The 21779-nt window shown below is 41.3% G+C and overlaps 1 protein-coding gene and 11 non-coding genes across 13 annotated transcripts in view; 11 read left to right on the forward strand and 1 right to left on the reverse strand.

Moving 5' to 3' along the window:
- Positions 1-710: 710 nt before the first annotated feature.
- The window catches only part of eogt (EGF domain-specific O-linked N-acetylglucosamine (GlcNAc) transferase), a 36109-nt gene continuing 15040 nt past the window's right edge, over positions 711-21779 (reverse strand). For both annotated transcript variants that reach the window (XM_030052589.1, XM_030052590.1), the window contains 5 exons: positions 4581-4649; positions 4151-4212; positions 3351-3470; positions 2627-2729; positions 711-2259 (listed from right to left, as the gene is read on the reverse strand). In XM_030052589.1, the coding sequence (XP_029908449.1) occupies positions 2113-2259; positions 2627-2729; positions 3351-3470; positions 4151-4212; positions 4581-4649 (501 nt within the window). In that variant the 3' untranslated portion in view covers positions 711-2112. The remainder of the gene's footprint in view (positions 2260-2626; positions 2730-3350; positions 3471-4150; positions 4213-4580; positions 4650-21779) is intronic.
- Positions 7388-7459, forward strand: trnae-cuc (transfer RNA glutamic acid (anticodon CUC)). Its single transcript has one exon. It is a non-coding gene; the product is annotated as a tRNA-Glu (tRNA).
- trnae-cuc (transfer RNA glutamic acid (anticodon CUC)) lies at positions 8185-8256 on the forward strand. The gene has a single exon. It is a non-coding gene; the product is annotated as a tRNA-Glu (tRNA).
- Positions 9417-9485, forward strand: trnae-cuc (transfer RNA glutamic acid (anticodon CUC)). Its single transcript has one exon. It is a non-coding gene; the product is annotated as a tRNA-Glu (tRNA).
- Positions 10282-10353, forward strand: trnae-cuc (transfer RNA glutamic acid (anticodon CUC)). The gene has a single exon. It is a non-coding gene; the product is annotated as a tRNA-Glu (tRNA).
- On the forward strand, positions 12395-12466 carry trnae-cuc (transfer RNA glutamic acid (anticodon CUC)). The gene has a single exon. It is a non-coding gene; the product is annotated as a tRNA-Glu (tRNA).
- Positions 13949-14020, forward strand: trnae-cuc (transfer RNA glutamic acid (anticodon CUC)). Its single transcript has one exon. It is a non-coding gene; the product is annotated as a tRNA-Glu (tRNA).
- Positions 14539-14610, forward strand: trnae-cuc (transfer RNA glutamic acid (anticodon CUC)). The gene has a single exon. It is a non-coding gene; the product is annotated as a tRNA-Glu (tRNA).
- Positions 15529-15600, forward strand: trnae-cuc (transfer RNA glutamic acid (anticodon CUC)). Its single transcript has one exon. It is a non-coding gene; the product is annotated as a tRNA-Glu (tRNA).
- Positions 16998-17069, forward strand: trnae-cuc (transfer RNA glutamic acid (anticodon CUC)). The gene has a single exon. It is a non-coding gene; the product is annotated as a tRNA-Glu (tRNA).
- trnae-cuc (transfer RNA glutamic acid (anticodon CUC)) lies at positions 18077-18148 on the forward strand. The gene has a single exon. It is a non-coding gene; the product is annotated as a tRNA-Glu (tRNA).
- On the forward strand, positions 19951-20022 carry trnae-cuc (transfer RNA glutamic acid (anticodon CUC)). The gene has a single exon. It is a non-coding gene; the product is annotated as a tRNA-Glu (tRNA).

Raw genomic sequence — 21779 nt, forward strand, 5'->3', positions numbered from 1 at the left:
CGATTTAGAGTCGCCATGAAGGTTAATGAGAACAGACATCTTGGTTTCTCTGCTTTTGATCCCCCTGCATAGAGATTCTTCATTTCTTTACGAGGTCACTGGCAGTAACCCGAGCAGGGCCATAAATAGTGTCCATCCCAGACAGCCCCGGTGTCTGTCAATACTCAGAAAGTTCAGCCACAACATCCGCAAAGAGCAGGCAGGGGCACGACTGCTGACATGAAACCTGGTGTATTGGAGCAAGCAGTGGTCTATAATCAAGATCTGTCATCCTGTGACCCGCTGGACACATCTGAGGATAATTTATTTTCTCACCCTTTACACTGAATGTCTCAGAGCACATCTGCATCAGAGAAGATCGTGCTGCGCGTCTGTGATTTGGCTTCATGTGTGGTGTTGCACTGCCATCAAGTGGCTGTGACGCGTCACTGTTCACTCAGAGTTGGTTTTTGAGGTCACGCAGATTTATTGCGGTGACAGTAAAAACTGAACTAGTGCCCTTTTGTGGAGAGCCCTTTCCCTCCTCACACCTGAACTCACTAAAATTATGAAACCCACAGCAAAGAGCTGTCTGGCATCAGCAAGATCTGGCGAGACAGAGGCTCCAGTGTCCCCCACCCCAAGGTCAGCCTTCAAAAGATGATTGATTAAAATTAAGATGAATCAGATCCCTGATGTGTAATATGGCAAATAGAGACACGAAGACTTGCTTCAGCATTTTTTTGAATTTATTTCAAAATATTACATGGCTTTTGAATATGAAATCACCCACAAGTCTAGTAATACACTGACCAAAAAGGTCTGATTCAGTTGAACTTGGTTCCATTGATAAATAAAACATCAAGCTTGACGAGAGGCCAAGAAACAAGAAAATGATCTTCTGATCTCTCAGCACACTCCTGTGCATTGCATCAGATTGCATGCAATTTGTGCTTATTTCCTTTCAGACCAATTTACAGTATAAAACGCACATGCACTGAAAAGACTTTTGACAAAGTGACAGCTGGCAGCATCATCATTAGGCTATACTGAGATTGCATTTCCCTTGACTGGTGAGGTCCCTGAAGTTTACATTCTCTCTTAATAAAACAGACATCTGTATCACTGACATATTTTATCAAACCACTAGAACTGTGAGGAGTGTTAAAGTGTAAAAGAACACCATGTTAACTGGATGAAGACATAACAAACGGTGGGTTTGACAAGCCTAGCTGGCCTTACTAACAGTCTGATGGAGCTAACAAAAGGATCATCATGTTCATAATGATTGTTGATGATCATGAACATCATGAGATCTCACCATGGAGTGTTGTAATTCGTGAACAAATACTTGATAATGTATGAGGACAATGAAACACACACACACACAGATGCGCATACACACACCCACACAAACACCGATCTATTACAAAATGTCCCTTGGCACTAGTAGTGTCTCTCTTACGTTCTGTTGTCACTTAATTTTCAGTTTCAAGTTTGTACACCTTTAAACGCCAAGAGCTATTTGTCCATGAACTGCAATAAAACCCTTTGCAATAAACTAAAGGTAGAAGTATATAAGGACTGGATGTAGTAGGATAGGATAGGAGTGTGTTTCAGGCTGAATACGCTCACAAACCCCAACGTGCTTGTCAACAGCTCTGAAGAGGCTCACATCAAGGTGACACTGATCAAATGTGACAAGATGTCGCATGTGAAGGGATGCCGTAACAGCTGCTCATTAGCTAACTTTGTCTGCGTGGAATGAAGTAGACGCAGCGGAGGTAATGAAGAAACATAGGACGCATCTCATTGCTCTCCAGATGCCTCGACTGCACACACCTCGTTCTTTAGCTGATCTGACACTAATGGAACCAGTGGAAGTGATTCAAAAACCAAGGTGTCCGCCATGCTGCTTCACGTCATCCAGCCCAATCAAAACAGTGTTAGGAAGCAGACAAGGGACCAATGAGATCCACCAGCAATATTTAAAATTAATAAAACTCAAAACATCACATCACTGCAGTGTCAAAGTGTCTTTTGATCGTGCTGAATTCATGTTTGTAGACGGCTCTGTTTCAGTCGAGTGTTAAAGTTCCTCTACAGCTGAGCACACTGCTTCTTCTGGAGCCTCTAGAGCTCAACGTGAAGGGGTCGAGACTGCCACTTGGGATGATGTGTGACATAGTTGGCTGCCTCCAGCACCAGGTGCATGAACTCCTCCACCTCGAAGGAGTAGTTGGTAAACTTCGGGTGGTCCCCAAGGGTGGGGTGGTGACCCTGTGAAAAATGGTGAGAAGAAGGGAGGCATGCACTGACTGACTTAGAAACTTTTAAAACGCAGGAGACACTAAGTCTAGTAACAGGAGTGTGTGTGTGTGCATTTCTTTGTGTGTATCGCCCGGTTGTCTCTCATGTTTGTATCATCAAGATAAAGTGATAACATCAGTAAGTGACGAAGTACAAATGTATTTGAGTGTGTGCTTGTGGGCCTATAATTGTGTAGACACATCATTTACATGTGTCCATGTAAGTGTGTGTGTGTGTGTGTTTCTGTGTTAGTGTGTTTGTGAGATAAGTGAGACAAGTGAGAAAGCTGAGGCTGAGGTGCTGGGGAGATAATGGCTGGTGCGGGAGTTTCCCCTACCTTGTCCTGTGGGAGCACTTTGTCCATTTTCTGCCAAGTCACGTATCGGATGCCCCGCAGCCGAGCCAAATCTCGATAGCAGCTCTCATCCTGACAATTATATCTAGGAGGGACAGATGCAGACACTTTATCTCTCTCTCTCTCTCTCTGACTCTCTCTCCCTCTTTCTCCCAGGTCTGACTCACTTTCTGTCTCTTGCTCCATCTCTCTTTCTTTCTCTTTTGCTCTGTGCAGTGTGCACCCACCATACACGATGCCTCTCTCTCTCTCTTTCTCTCTCTCTCTCTCTCTCTCTCTCTCTCTGTCTCTCTCTCTCTCTTTCCCTCTCTCTCTCCCTCTGTTACTCACAAAAATGCACTTGCAGAAATACGGGTGTGAACACCTGTGCATACACAGGCACACACACGCACACACACACACACACACACACACACAGAGAGACACACATACACACACACACGCACACACACCAATTACTTCCCCTACCCAGGGTAGCCAGGTGTGATGAATGCCTGGCTAATTAGGCAGTATTTCACAGTCATAAACCAAGTGCCTAAGAGGTATTGGGGCACAGTATGCTGCCAGGCCCATCACTCTCTCTGTCTCTCTTTCACTTTCTTTCTCTCTCTCTCTCTCTCTCTCTCTCTCTCTCTCTCTCTCTCTCACACACACACACACACACACACAGATACAAAGACAGAGGCTGCCAAGAAGTGTCACTCACAGCTCAAAGATGACGGCCCAGTCAGGGAGGAAGAGGAGGTGTGTAAGGCCCGCCCCGTGCATCCCTATAAAGATGTCAGAGTTGTGGGTGATCTTCAGCTGCTCCAGGAACGGAACATCCCTAAAGATAGACAGGGAGGCATATAGCAATCATCCTCATGGCCTACACAGTAAAACTGGTCCACACTGTACCACTGTGACACTGTTATAAAAAAAAATATATACACCGTTCTTCTATCGTAACATTCATGACCAAGTGACTTCATGATCTCAGTCATTTTCAAAACTCATCCTGAAACATTTCATCTCAGAAAGGAAAGTGATGTGTGATTAGGTTAGGTGTGGAGCAGGTTAATCAGGGCCTGGATTGGTAATTAGTTGTTATTGCCATTTTGCCATGTAAACCAATAATATACAAATTCATTTGATTCATGGATAGTTTGGAAGCTCCCACTTGTGGGTTTGCAGAGTCAGACATGAAAAAAAAAAAAAACTCCAGTTATATTCATGTGCTTAGGAATGCAGAAGCAGAAAAGATGCTGTCAAACATGACTTAGGTTTTAAAATTTCAGCAGTAACTAAGCAAGATATTTTCTGATAAAATTTATCATCATTCATAGAAAACTCTGTGCTGTGGGCAGCCATTTTGAAACGTCACAACTGGGCCTAGCCGTGTTACATCTACAATCCTGATGACTAGATGAAGAGTTCTGAAAGGGAGGACTTAGGTCATGAAATCACCAGAGGGGAGCATTAAGCTGCACAGCTCCTGAGTGGTGCAGTTAGCACTCTATAACTCACTTGTATTTGTAGTCCACCACATTGACCTCCAGTATAGGCACGGTCTTGAGGGCATTTACCAGCTGTAAGAACAAGTGGGATGTGTTCTCTGATCAATGAGCGAGCAAACAAATATGGGCAGTGGCCATATAAATCACAAGCCTTTTTTACTCCTACTGTTTATAGCAAATAAGATTTTAAATAGGCACTTAAGAAAGGCGGGCAGTAAATCAATGGTAAGAAGGAGAGGGTGAGAAAATGGGGAAGAGTGAGGGAGAGAGAAATGCAAAGAGAAAAGGGAGAGCAGGAAGAGAAGGATGAAAGAGTATGGAAAGCAAAAGAAAGAATAACAAATGAAAAAGGTGGAAATCCCATAGCTAAAGGGATGTAAGAGAGAAAGAGACAGACAGAAAGAAAGATAGAGAGAGAAGGAGGGTAGTGCTGGACTCACCTCCACTTGGTTTAATATCCTTCTGTATTCTGTGCTGCGTGCCAGCAGCGTGACACGAACACGCCCCTCCTGAAAACAGCAATGCACCCAATAATCAATCAGCCAAGGACAGAGAAAATAGGTGGCTGGGAAAACATGATGCTCATTCACAATTACTACAATACTTCTACAACAAAGATCTACTATATTGCAGAGATTATTATAGAACAGAATACTGACAAAGGGTAAATTGACTGCAAGGGGATTTACCAATTAATAAATAATTTTTAAAAATGTCATCAAAGAATGTTTTCTAATCTGGTTTGCCCTAACTGGAGTTTCTATGGTGTGAGCAAAAGATGCATGCATCTTCACAATGTCTACTCCTCTACTGCCACCTTGTGTCTGAAAAAAGTTCCCAAACAATATTGAGGTATCACAGTTTCTGCCAAAAAATGCTGTGACATATGGGTGTAAACAGTAAGGATCATAACCTCACTATGGTAAAATCGAAAAGATGACAATGACAACAACCCACAACCTGTGCAAGCTGCTGCACACAATAAATCAGCAAAACTACAATACCTTACTACAAGCAATAAGCATAATGCATTCAGCTCAGACCTAATTTCCCTTGTACAAGAAAAAAAAAAAACAAGTGTTGAAGAGATGCAATTCTATGACTCAGACCAGAGCAAATTTATGAAGAGAGGGAGATAGGGAGATGAACAGGGCACAATGGAGGAGAGCAGCAGTGTGAGTGTCTGGCTGTGCCATTAATCTAGGGATGAAAGAAGGAGCTGGGGAGGGGGTCAGGGCTGAGAAGACCTCTCATTCAGTCGTCGGCCTGCTATCGCTGGAAGCCCCACATGCCACTGAAAAGCCTCTTAGCATATTTCCAAAGACGGCAATGAATACCCAATGAGCAGATCCGCAGGAACGAAGAGGTTATCGAGCTTCGCTGGTCGTAAAGATAGAGTCAAGTGCTTCAAATGCGGGATCATAAAACACCTGTGAGGTGAGTTATGGGCCTGGGACATGTAGAGGGAGGTGGGGCATGACTATGAGACTTGGGTGACTCGCCTGAAGCTAAACTACACATATAAACCCCACACATTGCTGGACAGATGGTGTTCACTCCAAGTGTACATTTCCCTGTTGGCCTAGTTTAAAGATTTGATGCTGGTATCACTTAGTCCAATCATTTCATGTATATACTTTATGGGTCTTTATGTATAATGCGTTCAGTGAGCTACTGTCACGGTTATCTGGCACCATCGCCCCAGTAATGTCTCCTAACAGCTGCAGGATTAGAACAGCATAAAAAAGGTCAAAGGGTGAGAAGACATTTGTAAATCAATTGATAAACTCTGCATTTAGATAAGTGCTATATACTATAACAGTTGTTACTAATAGTAGTAGCAAGGTCAAGAAATTACAGCTGTCATGCGTGAACACATGACAGGGTGAACTGACTAATTAATTGTTGGAATAGTGAAATACCAATCTAGATAATTATCCAACATTGTCATATGTCTGAGACATTTCATATATGCTAAATCTCCCTGGTGGTCTGGTGTTTGGGATTTGGCATTCTCACAGCCGCTCTCTGGGTTCAGTTCCTGGTTAGGGAACGTTAATTATGTTTTTTCCTCTGTGCTGAATAACAAAACTTAAAGATGTAACTTTGGACTACAGCAAGTTTCCCTGTTTGTCGTGGTATCATACAAAAATCAATAACTTGTTGCACATCTCACTTAAACTTTGCACATAATTATGGCAAAAGTGGAGCATGACTCCACTTTAAGACAAAATGACATTGCTTATTCTGTTTGTCTTCTAAACATAAACAGTGCAAATAAAGTGCAGCAAATATTTATATTTTTTAACTATATAAATTCACTCAATTATTGATTTTTTTGTTATGATTTGTTTATTACAGTGTCGAGGCTGCAGTGTGTGTAATAAAATAAATATCCCTATTGACGTCTATTATTCCATCCAGCTAGAGGACAATATCTGACCATAGATAAATCTTTACTGGTGGTTGTACTTGAATCGATTGCTTAAGCCATTGTCAAAATACCATTTTGCAAATAGTACAAGTAATTTCTCCAATCATTGCTGTACTATTCTGAATATTTAGAATGTGTTTTATGCGCACATTCACGACAAATGTATTTCATATAGAGCCTATATTTATTTACTTATTGCATGCCTTACCTGTAGTGGAAAATAATAGTGGTGAATAATCAGTGGGCCAATCACATATGTGTAATGGCAATGGCTTGCGGATACAGATGTTATCAGACCAGTACTCGACTTTCTTTGAGAGGAGCTATGCTTTATTTTATGCACATACAAGGGGAGTGTCAGAAACATCCAACTGTGACCTGCTCAACTTGACAGCTTCCCTGCTTACTTTCAATTGATTCAGACCTCACTTCAAACTTCAAACCTCACAATGCAACACCTGTGAAAACTACAAAGTTGAGTCATTTATGTTGGTCTACCTCCCAACACACATGCACTGAGTGCAGACCTCAGTATTTCTTTGGAGAATGGTTTTTACGCATGCGATCGTCTCTTAGCTACTCCCGTGAATCAAAGTGATGATTTACTGGATCACAGGGCAGGACAGCTGGCCTGTTTGTAAACAAACACTTGGATATTTGAAAGTTAGCCTTTATGGACAAGGGCAATTCTTCACTGAAAATAAAACAATGACCGCGGTCACACAAAATCACGATCAATTGTATTTATTTATAGTGGTTTCACAAGGCAATGTGAGTTCCATGCAGCATCTTCCAAAACAGCCCCTATGCAGGTCCCTGATGGTCTAGTGGTTAGGATTCGGCGCTCTCACCGCCGCGGCCCGGGTTCGATTCCCGGTCAGGGAAACACTCGTTATACTTTCGTCTGTGTGCTGAATTGCAATAAAATAAGTTCCCCTCAAAATGAGAGAAAAAGAAGTGAGCCCTGTAGTCAACATGATGTCATAATGCAGTTCCAATTAAAAAACAGAGCAAGTTGAAGCAAAACTTAACACAATTTCTCAAAAGGTTGAGAAAACTCGTGCAGTTACTGGCAATGAACCACAATGTCCAATGCAATAGTTATGACACAAAAAAAAAAACACAATAATAATAACTCACAAGTAGTGTAGTAAGATTTTTATGCACATAGTACAATATCAAACAACGATAAATAACTAGTAAATCTGAGAATTATTCACTGTCAGTTATGGATACATGTATAATCAGAAAAGACTGCAGTCATCGTTTTATATAAGAGTCACTGGTGGTCTAGTGGTCAAGATTTGGTTCTCTCACCATCACAGCCAGAGCTCAACTCCCGGTTGTACAATGGTTGCGTATGGCGTTGCTGAATTTCTAACATTTAGTTCATTTTTACTATTTATTCTTGGTGATCTCCATTTAACAAAATTGTATACATGTAACGTATACATTAGTGAGAGCTTTGCCCATCGTATGAGAAATGCATTCCTGTGCAGCCAAATGGACTGTGAATGAGTGTGTACTTTCACACTTAACTACAATGATCAAGTGATGAGTCCTTTGCTGTCATGGGAGCAGGACATCCCTGTGTAAAAGTGAAGCAGAAGTCCCTGGTGGTCTAGTGGTTAGGATTCGGCGCTCTCACCGCCGCGGCCCGGGTTCGATTCCCGGTCAGGGAACATCTACTTATGTCTGTACCACAATCTACCAAGTTAATTACTTCAGAAGTATGGAGGGCAGAACTTTAGAAAGAAGCATGAAAACTCTTTCCATGTGCAGGGTAACATTCTGAGCATATCCAAACTGCATGAGGTGCAGTTTTTTCATAAAGGTAAAACATACTGTTATAAATTAAGTATTGTGACATTACAGCGATACCATGACGTACAAATTATATTCTCCAGCCATAGGCCTTTTTTTCTCTGCAGGGATCATTCAAGTTTTATTTTGTTTTTCCTTTTATATTTGTGCTGTACGATACATGTAAACTTCTCTACAACAACACTGAATGAACAGTATTGTGCATATTGTGCAGCTACTTCTTTGTAAAATAATGGAAAATAAACTAAACCAGGTTGAAGGGCAGAGTTGAGAGTGAAAGGGAAAGTGTGTGTGTGCACTACTTTCTTGGTGACCAAAACCAACCAATTTCTTTACATGTAACGTATACATTAGTGACCCTTTTGCCCAAAATATGAGCCATTCCATTCCAGCATTCCTGTGCAGCCAAATGGACTGCGAATATGTGTGTGCTGTCACACACAGCTATAATGATCAATGGATGGGTCCTTTACTGTCATGTCATCAAGGCATCCCTATGTAAGCGCTGGGTTTGAGTCCCTGATGGTCTAGTGCAGGGGTCGGGAACCTTTTTGACTCAGAGAGCCATAAAAGCACAATTTTTGGAAATTTGTTTCAGTGAGAGCCATATAATATATTTTAAGACTGAATTCAATTAAATGTGAGCATAACAAGCGTCTTAATTTATTCTTTTAAATAATGTTGTTATAATACTCACCGATACTCGTCATCTTTTTTTTCTTTTCGCCATCTTCTCCATCGAAGGGTTAGCTTTGAGCTAATGACCGAGCCAACTGATGCAAAAGGGGGCGTGTACCTGTGCACCCAGCAACGGCCCAGTAACGGCCAACGTAGGCTATTATCATCCAATTAAAATAATAGACAATCGCTCATGCAACTGCAACTCTGAACAAGACATGAGCAGTAGAAAATCGATGGATGGATTTAAACAAACGATAATATTTTAAAACCCGAAATCTGCGAGCCAGATGTTATCATCAAAAGAGCCACATCTGGCTCGCGAGCCATAGGTTCCCGACCCCTGGTCTAGTGGTTAGGATTCGGCGCTCTCACCGCCGCGGCCCGGGTTCGATTCCCGGTCAGGGAAAGGCTCTTTATGCTTTCATCAGAGTGCTGAATTGCAACAAAGTTAAGCTCAAAACCATAGAGAAACAAAAGAGTCAGCCATGTGCAAAGCTCTAGTCAAGAAGATAGGGGCTTAAAGGCATGAAACAAAAGCACAGGTTTACAGCTTTTTATAAGCTTGAACTTAGACGATGAACTGAGACCATTGCATTCAATTTTGTTGTACATGTATAATGACAATACATTCTATTCTATTCTATTTACACGCACTTCAGTCACTGGATTACTCCCTCCATAGTCACCTTATTTCATCAATTGCATATGACCAAGGAACAAGGTTTCTGGTAAGGGATTAAGACAAACCTGCTTCACAAACCTAGGTTTCTGTTGGAGAAACAAAACTACTTGGCCATGTAAACTCCTACGCAGATTTCTGACGGGCCTTTGATGTGCACGCATATGCAAGAAAAATGAGCAGATACATAAACTAACACAACGTCACTGTCTGCTTGACATGGTCATTAAAGAGTGTTTAATAATTTCTGATGCAGAATAAACTAAATCAGGTTGAGGGGAAGCAATGAGGGTGAGGGGTGAGTGTGTTTGCACTACTTTCTTGGGGACCTCCATTTTACAAAATTTTATACATGTAACGTATATATTAGTGACCCTTTTGCCCATCATATGAGAAATGCATTCCTGTGCAGCCAAATGGACTGTGAATGAGTGTGTACTTTCACACTTAGCCACAATGATCAAGTCATGAATCCTGTGCTGTCATGGAAGCAGGACATCCTTGTGCAACAGCTGAGCACAAGTCCCTGGTGGTCTAGTGGTTAGGATTCGGCGCTCTCACCGCCGCGGCCCGGGTTCGATTCCCGGTCAGGGAACATCTAATTATGTCTGTACCACAATCTACCAAGTTAGTTACTTCAGAAGTATGGAGGGCAGAACTTTAGAAAGAAGCCTGAAAACTCTTTCCATGTGCAGGTTAACACCTGAGGCCTGTATCACGAAGCAAGCTTAGTTTTCGCTGGATTAGCCAGACCTATCAGGATACACTAATCGAGATCATGGTGATCGGGGATAAGCGGTATCACGACGCTGGTTATCAACTCGCTCACTCGATCCAGCTTTGCCTCATCAGGAGCCGTGAACGTGCACGTATAAGGGGCGGAGTGTGAGGCAGCCGACCAATCACAAACATGAGCCACAAGGAAAAACGCACAGCATATTTCACGGCGGAGGTGCAGCGTATTATACTGGAAAAGTATGAGGTGGAAAAACAAAATTTAAATAGTAAATCGAACACCGTGGCTGCCACGAAGAGAAGGCAGAATGCTTGGCAACGAATTGCCGACTGCATAAATGCGCAAATTACACATCAGTGGCTCAAGTCCACATCTGACGCTGAAATCCATGCACTGCACTGCACAGATGTGCTGCGTGTATGACCAGTATAATTGAAATCCCCCATGTGTAACCCCTCAGCACAGGAATAATTTGTCCCCCAAAAATATTTAGAGCTAATTAATTGTGCCATTTTAAATGTCCCTAAAATGTTGTGAAACACCTCTAAAAATACTTTTGATTATCAAATTTCCTTTAATGATCTCTCGTGTGTTTTCCTCTCCTACAGAGTGTCAGCTGTGTATAGCAGGCAGCTGTTAGCCAGGCTGAAGTGCTGCTTCACATTACATACATTACATTACATCCTTTCTCTCATACAGAGAGTCGTCGGCAAAATCTAACGGGTTTGATCGGTCAAGGAAAATCCTTCCACGCCGTAATGCTCTCCGGGATCCTCAATGATTGGACAGGCCACGGTTTGGCAAACAGCTGATTGGCCAGGGGGCGGTGCTTTATGTAGGATTCAATCCTATCCTGAAAGTTAGCCTGCCCCGGAGCAGGCTAGCGTTCAGCATAGGATTAGGACAGGTTTTCTATCCCGATCAGAGGTGAACCAGCTTTGTGATACAGAAAATCCGGAGTTGAGCCTGAAGTTATCTCGCTAACCCCTTAATCCCGCTTCGTGATACAGGCCTCTGGTTCATTCACTAAGGCTAACTGAGTGTGTTTGAAGTTTCCAGTGACAAAAAAAGGCACACTTGATCAGGATGTGATTTCTGTTCAGCACACATCCAACTCAACACTCCAGTAACTGGTGGAAGTGTGCACAAAATAATTGGCCTTACAAAACATTACAGCACATACAAACTGAACGGTATCATGTACATATGCATATACACACATAAGTGCTGTTAAAACACACCTCGTATTTCCACTTGGTTGGAAATGTCTTTCCACTATTCTTGGAAGTAGGGCTGAACAATTAATCAAAATATTATCAAAATCACATTATGGCCAAGTGCAATATCCAAACTGCATGAGGTGCAGTTTTTTTCATAAAGGTAAAATATACTGTTATAAATTAAGCATTGTGACATTACAGAGATACCCTGACGTACAAATCGTATTCTCCAGCCATAGGTCCATTTTTTTCTCTGCAGGGATCATTCAAGTTTTATTTTGTTTTTCCTTTAATATGTGTGCTGTATGATACATGAAAATTTCTCTACAGTACTTTAACAACAACACTGAATGAACACTATTGTGAATATTTTTTCAGCTACTTCTTTGTAAAATAATGGAAAATAAACTAGACCAGGTTGAAGGGCAGACTTGAGAGTGAAAGGGAAAGTGTGTGTGTGCACTACTTTCTTGGTGACCAAAACCAACCAATTTCTATACATGCAATGTATACATTAGTGACCCTTTTGCCCAACATATGAGCCATTCCATTCCAGCATTCCTGTGCAGCCAAATGGACTGTGAATATGTGTGTACTGTCACACACAGCTATAATGATCGATGGATGGGTCCTTTACTGTCCTGTGATCAAGACATACCTATGTAAGGGCTGGGTTTGAGTCCCTGATGGTCTAGTGGTTAGGATTCGGCGCTCTCACCGCCGCGGCCCGGGTTCGATTCCCGGTCAGGGAACATCTACTTATGTCTGTACCACAATCTACCAAGTTAGTTACTTCAGAAGTATGGAGGGCAGAACTTTAGAAAGAAGCATGAAAACACTTTCCATGTGCAGGTTAACGCCTGATTCATTCACTAAAGCTTGTTAAGTGTTTGAAATTTCAAATAACAAAAAAAGGCACACTTGATCCGGATGTGATTTCTGTTCAGCACACATCCAACTCAACACTCCAGTAACTGGTGGAAGTGTGCACAAAATAATTGGCCTTACAAAACATTACAGCACATACAAACTGAACGGTATCATGTACATATGCATATACACACATACATGCTGTTAAAACACACCTCGTATTTCCACTTGGTTGGAAATGTCTTTCCACTATTCTTGGAAGTAGGGCTGAACAATTAATCAAAATATTATCAAAATCACATTATGGCCGAGTGCAATATCCAAACTGCATGAGGTGCAGTTTTTTTCATAAAGGTAAAATATACTGTTATAAATTAAGTATCGTGACGTTACAGAGATACCCTGACGTACAATTCCTATTCTCCAGCCATAGGTCCATTTTTTTCTCTGCAGGGATCATTCAAGTTTTATTTTGTTTTTCCTTTAATATGTGTGCTGTATGATACATGAAAATTTCTCTACAGTACTTTAACAACAACACTAAATGAACACTATTGTGAATATTTTTTTTCAGCTACTTCTTTGTAAAATAACGGAAAATGAACTAGACCAGGTTGAAGGGCAGAGTTGAGAGTGAAAGGGAAATTGTGTGTGTGCACTACTTTCTTGGTGACCAAAACCAACCAATTTCTATACATGTAACTGTTACAATTGGCCTTATAGTTCAATGTTTCTTGCATTATCCATTGTATTACATAGTTCAGGACAGCTTGACTGCTAAGCAGAGGACAGACAAAGCAAAAGCCAGATGTACTTTCTCTATCTTGTTATTTAGGTCTGTTGCATTAGATACACGCCCAGTCAACATTCACACACATAGCATAGCACATTCCAGAAACAAGGCATGGACAGTGGTTGGCCTGTCCATGTCCGGGTAACTGGCCAATTATTCTTGGTTGCGTTAAAGTCCAACCTATGTACAGGGCAGGCCCAGCCCAAGAACATAAATGTGTATCATTTCCTAATATAGGGGCTCATTCTGACTGAGATCCTGCGAGAGCTCTGTCACCCTGAGACCAGCGCTGCCTTGTTTTATATGTGACCATAATAAATATTGCATCAGAAAATTGAGGACTGACTCCGGTCTTTTCCTGGGCTTTCAACAAAAGAATCGGTAGCTAACATAACATATACATTATTGGTGACCCTTTTGCCCAAAATATGAGCCATTCCATTCCAGCATTCCTGTGCAGCCAAATGGACTGCGAATATGTGTGTGCTGTCACACACAGCTATAATGATCAATGGATGGGTCCTTTACTGTCATGTGATCAAGACATCCCTATGTAAGGGCTCGGTTTGAGTCCCTGATGGTCTAGTGGTTAGGATTCGGCGCTCTCACCGCCGCGGCCCGGGTTCGATTCCCGGTCAGGGAAAGGCTCTTTATGCTTTCATCAGAGTGCTGAATTTCAACAAAGTTAAGCTCAAAACTATAGAGAAACAAAAGAGTCAGCCATGTGCAAAGCCCTAGTCAAGAAGATAGGGGCTTAAAGGCATGAAACAAAAGCACAGGTTTACTGATTTTTATAAGCTTGAACTTAGACGATGAACTGAGACCATTGAATTCAATTTTGTTATATATGTATAATGACAATATATTCTATTCTATTCTATCTACACGCACTTCAGTCACTGGATTACTCCCTCCATAAAGTCACCTTATTTCATCAATTGCATATGACCAAGGAACAAGGTTTCTGGTAAGAGATTAAGACAAACCTGCTTCACAAACCTGGGTTTCTGTTGGAGAAACAAAACTACTTGGCCATGTAAACTCCGATTTCTGACGGGCCTTTGATGTGCACGCACATGCAAGAAAAATGAGCAGAGTCCTGTCCATGAGTCCTGTGCTGTCATGGGAGCAGGACATCCTTGTGTGAAGGTTAAGAGCAAGTCCCTGGTGGTCTAGTGGTTAGGATTCGGCGCTCTCACCGCCGCGGCCCGGGTTCGATTCCTGGTCAGGGAACATCTACTTATGTCTGTACCACAATCTACCAAGTTAACTACTTCAAAAGTATGGAGGGCAGAACTTTAGAAAGAAGCATGAAAACACTTTCCATGTGCAGGTTAACACCTGATTCATTCACTAAAGCTTGTTAAGTGTTTGAAATTTCAAATAACAAAAAAAGGCACACTTGATCAGATGTGATTTCTGTTCAGCACACATCCAACTCAACACTCCAGTAACTGGTGGAAGTGTGCACAAAATAATTGCCGTTACAAAACATTACAGCACATACAAACTGAACGGTATCATGTACATATGCATATACACACATAAATGCTGTTAAAACACACCTCGTATTTCCACATTGCCACATTTGTCAGAAACATGCATTTGTGGGATGAGCAGCAGAGCTGAGTATGTGGGTTGTGCCCATGAAAAATTTGCCAAATCTTCTCTGACCAGGCTGGTGACCAGCATGAGGAGGAGGTGTCAGGCTGTTGTGGCTGTGTATGGTTCTTCCACATGCTACTGAGGCTCTTGTTTGTTAAATGAATAAATTGTTAAACTGCTAATATCTCTTGTTTCTTCAAACTTCAATCATCCAATCCACCAAACACCAAACAAGAGTCAATGGCAGAATAAGCTGTTTGGCTTTGGCAGAGAAGATCTGGCAAATTTTTCATGGGTGCAGCCCACATACTCAGCTCTGCTGCTCATCCCACAAATGCATACCTCACAAATGTGGCACCATTTAAAAGGGAAATAAATAGGCTTTCCAACAGTATAAGATTTATTGCCAAGAAGCATTGTTACAACAAAGAAATAATCTTCTAAACACAAATTTCCTTACTTTTTGTGCAATGTTTATAATGATCAATGGATGGGTCCTTTACTGTCATGTCATCAAGGCATCCCTATGTAAGCGCTGGGTTTGAGTCCCTGATGGTCTAGTGGTTAGGATTCGGCGCTCTCACCGCCGCGGCCCGGGTTCGATTCCCGGTCAGGGAAAGGCTCTTTATGCTTTCATCAGAGTGCTGAATTGCAACAAAGTTAAGCTCAAAACTATAGAGAAACAAAAGAGTCAGCCATGTGCAAAGCTCTAGTCAAGAAGATAGGGGCTTAAAGGCATGAAACAAAAGCACAGGTGTCGCATGTCATAATGCAGTTCCATAAATTCAAAGACAGAGTAAATTAGAGCATTTGTCACAAATGATCTAATATACTGTACTGTACTCCGCAATAAGCCTGCAGACATTAGACTTCTGGCTTCACATTTGATTCCTGGTCAGCAACCAACTCATTATAGGTCACCAGCAAAACATACTTAACACAACTTCTCAAAAGGTTGAGAAAACTCATGCAATCACTGGCATGCATGTACTGCCAATGAACCACAACTTACTATGCAATGGTTATGACAAAAAACTCACTAGTTGTCTAGTAGTAGCACATTTACGTTCATAGTACAGTATCAAACAATAATACATAACGAGTACAAATGAGATTTATTCACTGTCAGTCATGGATACGTATAGAATCAGCACAGACAACTGCAGTCATGGTTTTATGTAAGAGTCCCTGGTGGTCTAGTGGTCAGGAGTTGGTTCTCTCACCACCACGGCCAGAGCTCAACTCCCCATTGCACAATGGTTGTTTATGGCTTTGTTGTGTTGCTGAATTTCTAACATTCAGTGCATTTTTACTATTTATTTATTTTTTACTATTTTTTTTACTATGTATTTATTCATGGATTTTTACAGAATTTTATGAGCTTGAACTTTGCAATGAGACGACCACATTCAATTTTGTTTTACATGTATAATGACAATATATTCTATTCTATTCTATCTACACACACTTCAGTCACTGTATTACTCCCTCCATAAAGTCACCTTATTCCATCAATTCCATATGACCAAGGAACAAGGTTTCTGGTAAGGGATTAAGAGAAACCTGCTTCACAAACCAGGGTTTATTGTGGAGAAACAAAACTACTTGGCCATGTAAACTCCTATGCAGATTTCTGATGGGCCTTTGATGTGCATGCACATGCAAGAAAAATGAGCAGATACATAAACTGAAACGTCACTGTCTGCTTGACATGGTCATTAAAGAGTGTTTAATAATTTCTGATGCAGAATAAACTAAACCAGATTGAGGGGAAGCAATGAGGGTGAGGGGTGAGTGTGTTTGCACTACTTTCTTGGGGACTTCCATTTTACAAGATTTTATACATGTAACGTATATATTAGTGACCTTTTTGCCCATGATATGAGAAATGCATTCCTGTACAGCCAAACAGACTGTGAGTGAGTGTGTACTGTCACACTTAGCCACAATGATCAAGTCATGAGTCCTGTGCTGTCATGGGAGCAGGACATTCCTGTGTAACAGCTGAGCACAAGTCCCTGGTGGTCTAGTGGTTAGGATTCGGCGCTCTCACCGCCGCGGCCCGGGTTCGATTCCCGGTCAGGGAACATCTACTTATGTCTGTACCACAACCTACCAAGTTAGTTACTTCAGAGGCATGGAGGTCAGAATTTCAGAGAGAAAGCATGAAAACGCCTTACATGTGCAGAGTGTCATGAACAAAGCTTTGTCCAGATTAACACCTGGTTCTTTCACTAAGACTAATTACATCTGTTTTAAATTTCTAATGACGAAAAAAGGCGCAGTTGATCAGGATGTGATTTCTGTTCAGCACACATCCAACTCAACACTCCAGTAACTGGTGGAAGTGTGCACAAAATAATTGCCGTTACCAAACATTACAACACATACAAACTGAACAGTATCATGTACATATGCATATATACACATACGTGGTGCTAACACACACCTTGTGTTTCCCCTATTCTTGGAAGTAGGGGTGAACAATTAATTGAAATATTACCAAAATCATTTTATGGCTGAGTGGAATATCCAAACTGCATGAGGTGCAGTTTTGTTTTTTTTTTCATAAAGGTAAAATATACTGTTATAAATTAAGCATTGTGACGTTACAGAGATACCCTGATGTACAATTCGCATTCTCTAGCCATAGGCCTTTTTTTTTCTCTGCAGGGATCATTCAAGTTTTATTTTGTTTTTCCTTTCATATCTGTGCTGTATGATACATGAAAATTTCTCTACAGTACTTTAACACTGAATGAACAGTATTGTGCATACTATGCAGCTACTTCTTTGTAAAATAATGAAAAATAAACTAGACCAGGTTGAAGGGCAGAGTTGAGAGTGAAAGGGAAAGTGTGTGTGTGTGTGTGCACTACTTTATTTGTAACCAAAACCAACCAATTTCTACACATGTAACGTATACATTATTAGTGACCCTTTTGCCCAGCATGAGCCATTCCATTCCAGCATTCCTGTGCAGCCAAATGGACCGTGAATATGTATGTACTGTCACACACAGCTATAATGATCAATGGATGGGTCCTTTACTGTCATGTCATCAAGACATGCCTATGTGAGGACTGTTTTTGAGTCCCTGATGGTCTAGTGGTTAGGATTCGGCGCTCTCACCGCCGCGGCCCGGGTTCGATTCCCGGTCAGGGAAAGGCTCTTTATGCTTTCATCAGAGTGCTGAATTTCAACAAAGTTAAGCTCAAAACTATAGAGAAACAAAAGAGCCAGCCATGTGCAAAGCTCTAGTCAAGAAGATAGGGGCTTAAAGGCATGAAACAAAAGCACAGGTTTACAGCTTTTTATAAGCTTGAACTTAGATGATGAACTGAGACCATTGAATTCAATTTTGTTGTACATGTATAATGACAATATATTCTATTCTATTCTATCTACACGCACTTCAGTCATTGGATTACTCTCTCCATAAAGTCGCCTTATTTCATCAATTGCATATGACCGAGGAACAAGGTTTCTGGTAAGAGATTAAGACAAACCTGCTTCGCAAACCTGTCACAAAATTCACAAATCCTTTACTCAGTGTTGTAATGTAACAAAGTACAAATACTTTGTTACTGTACTTAAGTAGAATTTTCACATATCTGTACTTTACTTGGTTATTTATATTTCTGACAACTTTTACTTTTACTCCACTACATTTCCGAAATAAAATGTGTACTTTTACTCCGATACATTTCTCTTAACCATCTTCGTTACTCGTTACTACAAAATAAAAGTTGAGTTGGTGACGTAATTCCTGTTTGTTATCATTTTAACCGCGGCCGCCAAGTGCCAAGGAGCTCCGCCACCGGACACATTGGGTTACCCGGCTGCTCATATATGAATCCCCGCAGGCTTTCTATTTTTCGGCAGCATCTTTGTGGTTTTTTTGTGCATTCGTTGAAAGACAGGGTGACATATTTAGGCCATTTTCGTTGTGGTGAATGCTGAAGAGTCGGGCTTTAATTCGCGGTTGCCCTCATTCGGCCGGCGTCCCATATGAAGGTGCACGTCAACCAGACTTTACAGACAAGCCCCCAAGGTCTGCTTGAACTTCGTGCCTGAAAGTGCTTAATCTTCTGGCAGTCTGTTATGGCTTGGTGGTGGGAAGATTTGTTACGTCCTTCTCGGCGGAGTTTCTTTACCACACCGGTGAAAACATTGTTGCTGGTGGTGAATTCAGCGTCTTTTAACAGACACCAAGCACCTCCTCCAACAGCTCATCCAGGCTCAGGCCACCCAGCAAATCAAAACTGACTACAAAGTCTGATATTTTGTTTACAAAAGTCTTGAAACAAATGGAACCTAACGAGTAAGTTGAGCGCAGAGTAGTTGGTTGCTAGGCAACGCTATGTCCGTTAACACTGGCGCAGGGATATTTTGTGCTGCGGGTTACACTGATTTTACAACGGCATGGAACGCGGCTCAGCCAATCACATTTAAGGATGGGAAGCACCAGTTTTATAATTTCAAATAATAACTTGCTCTCATGACAGTTGTTGCCAGTTGCCAAGTTCAGTTTGTCCAAACAGGGAGGCTGAGAGACAGAGAGAGCTGTTAATGGTGGCATAAGTGAAATGGTAATGTTAAAAATTTGAAGCTTTTTTCCCCTGTACCCCCCAGGTTCCCCAGGTTGCTTTTACTGTAAGGAAACCACAATAAATTCATTCGCAAAATTCTAACCGCTCACTTTGTTTAAATACTTTTACTTTTACTTCTAATATTTAAGTACAGAAAATATCAGAAAATTACTTTTGATACTTAAGCACATTAAATGTCAGGTACTTTAAGACTTTTACTCAAGTAATATTCTAAAAGGTGACTTTAACTTCTACCAAAGTCATTTTCTGGTAAGATACTTGTACTTTTACTCAAGTATTGCTTTCAAATACTTTATACAAGACAGCCTTTACTGTCATGTCATCAAGACATCTCTATGTAAGGGAGGGGTTTGAGTCCCTGGTGGTCTAGTGGTTAGGATTCGGCGCTCTCACCGCCGCGGCCCGGGTTCGATTCCCGGTCAGGGAAGAGCTCTTTATGCTTGCAACAGTGAATTCCAAGTATGAGAAAAGTTAAACTCAACACGAGAGTTCAAAACAGTCAGTCTTGTCACCCGATCGTAAGGCTTACAAGTTACTAAACAATAATAGTTCAAGATGGCAAATGTCAAGCTACATCTTTATAAATTCAAAGAGAGCAGTTCAGAGCATTTGATCTACATGTCAGAAATGAAATGCTCTGTATAGTAATACACTCTACAGTAAAACTGCAGACATGTTCAGTCTCCCCATTTGCCTCCTGGTCGGTAAACAACTCATTATAGTTGACCTGCAAAAACACAGCTTTGTAAAGGTCGAGAAAACTTGTGCAAATTAGTTAAATTGCAGTTTTTCAACCAGGAACCTTTAGGCAATGCAGCTGAGGCCAAGGCCAGGAGATGAGGAGTTGCCACGAGCTTTGTCAGTACACGTTTTTTTCCAAGTTTCTAGTTTCGTTTTAAGTAGTGTTGTATCTGGTGTTAGCGATGTGCACATGTACTGTTCTACATCCCATTCGGCTATACATATCAATGAATGACTCATGTACTGGCAATGAACCACAACTTCCTGTGCAACAGCTTTGACAGAAACAGCACAGCTCACTAGTGGTACAGTGGTTAGGACTTGGCACTCTCACTGCTGTGGCCTGGGTTTGATTCAAGGTCAGGCAGTGTAGCTTTATGGCCTTTAACGTATATTATACTCCAAAAATTCCTGTCAGACTGACCTGACATCAATGTCCTGAGAGCTGTGCCATGAAACAAATTTTGCTTTGTGCTGATGTAGGAATCCTAGTGGGTTGTTGGCGTCACACAAGAGAAGCAAACAGATTCTGGCCTAATTACTGCACCTGAATTTGTGTTTAAATCAAAGTGAATCTGCACTACCAAGGGAATACACTGCTATCATGTCCAGCCAGTACTAGGAATGAAACTGGAGGGCAGCCTAATGATTGAAATAAATACACAACACTTATTAACCACCAGTATCCAAACATACAGGCCAAGAGGGCATTAAGTAGTTCTGGAAAACTCTCTACTTTCTTTGGAACTGCACACCCAGATGCTATAACAAGAACACAAATTTCTTATAAAGCACCTAGGACATCATGTACAGCAAGATCTATCCATAACACAGTTGTCTGGCACAAGGGGCCCAACAGAGCTGTCTGATGGGCATGGGAGTTTAAAACAGACAAAGTATGTAGAAGCTGAAAAAGATGCCAATATATATCATAACTCAGTATTGCCATTTTAATTTGTCCTCAAAGCAGAACAAATAATAAAACCGTACAGTATCTGACAATCATCTTCCACTGAGAGAAAACGAACTAATTTAATGGTTGCAGAATCAAAGCAATAAAAAAGGTATACAAATATAACAGCTTGCACAGAGATTATTTCATGCAATTACAAAACACTGCTGCAAGGCACTGCTAGAGCCCCACCATCCATCTCTACAGCTGCACCCATAATATATGCAAGTGGATGATGAAATGTTGAATGTATATATGCAGGATAATACGTATGGTGCTCTATTTACTGTGTGCCTGACTCTATCCCTTTGTGCTGAATGTGACAACCTGTTGTCCATGTATTATGTGCCAGCATTAAGCAACAGTGGCCTTTGTACATAAATTCCTAAGAGGCAAACTGTTTCCACTGTTTCTACAACACTTGATTTAGATACCTCATGCAAATTAAATTACTGGTGATATTATAATCAGAAACCTAACTCGCTGCAGCT

This window comes from Myripristis murdjan, chromosome 5, assembly GCF_902150065.1.
Source record: "Myripristis murdjan chromosome 5, fMyrMur1.1, whole genome shotgun sequence".
Taxonomy (NCBI): domain Eukaryota; kingdom Metazoa; phylum Chordata; class Actinopteri; order Holocentriformes; family Holocentridae; genus Myripristis; species Myripristis murdjan.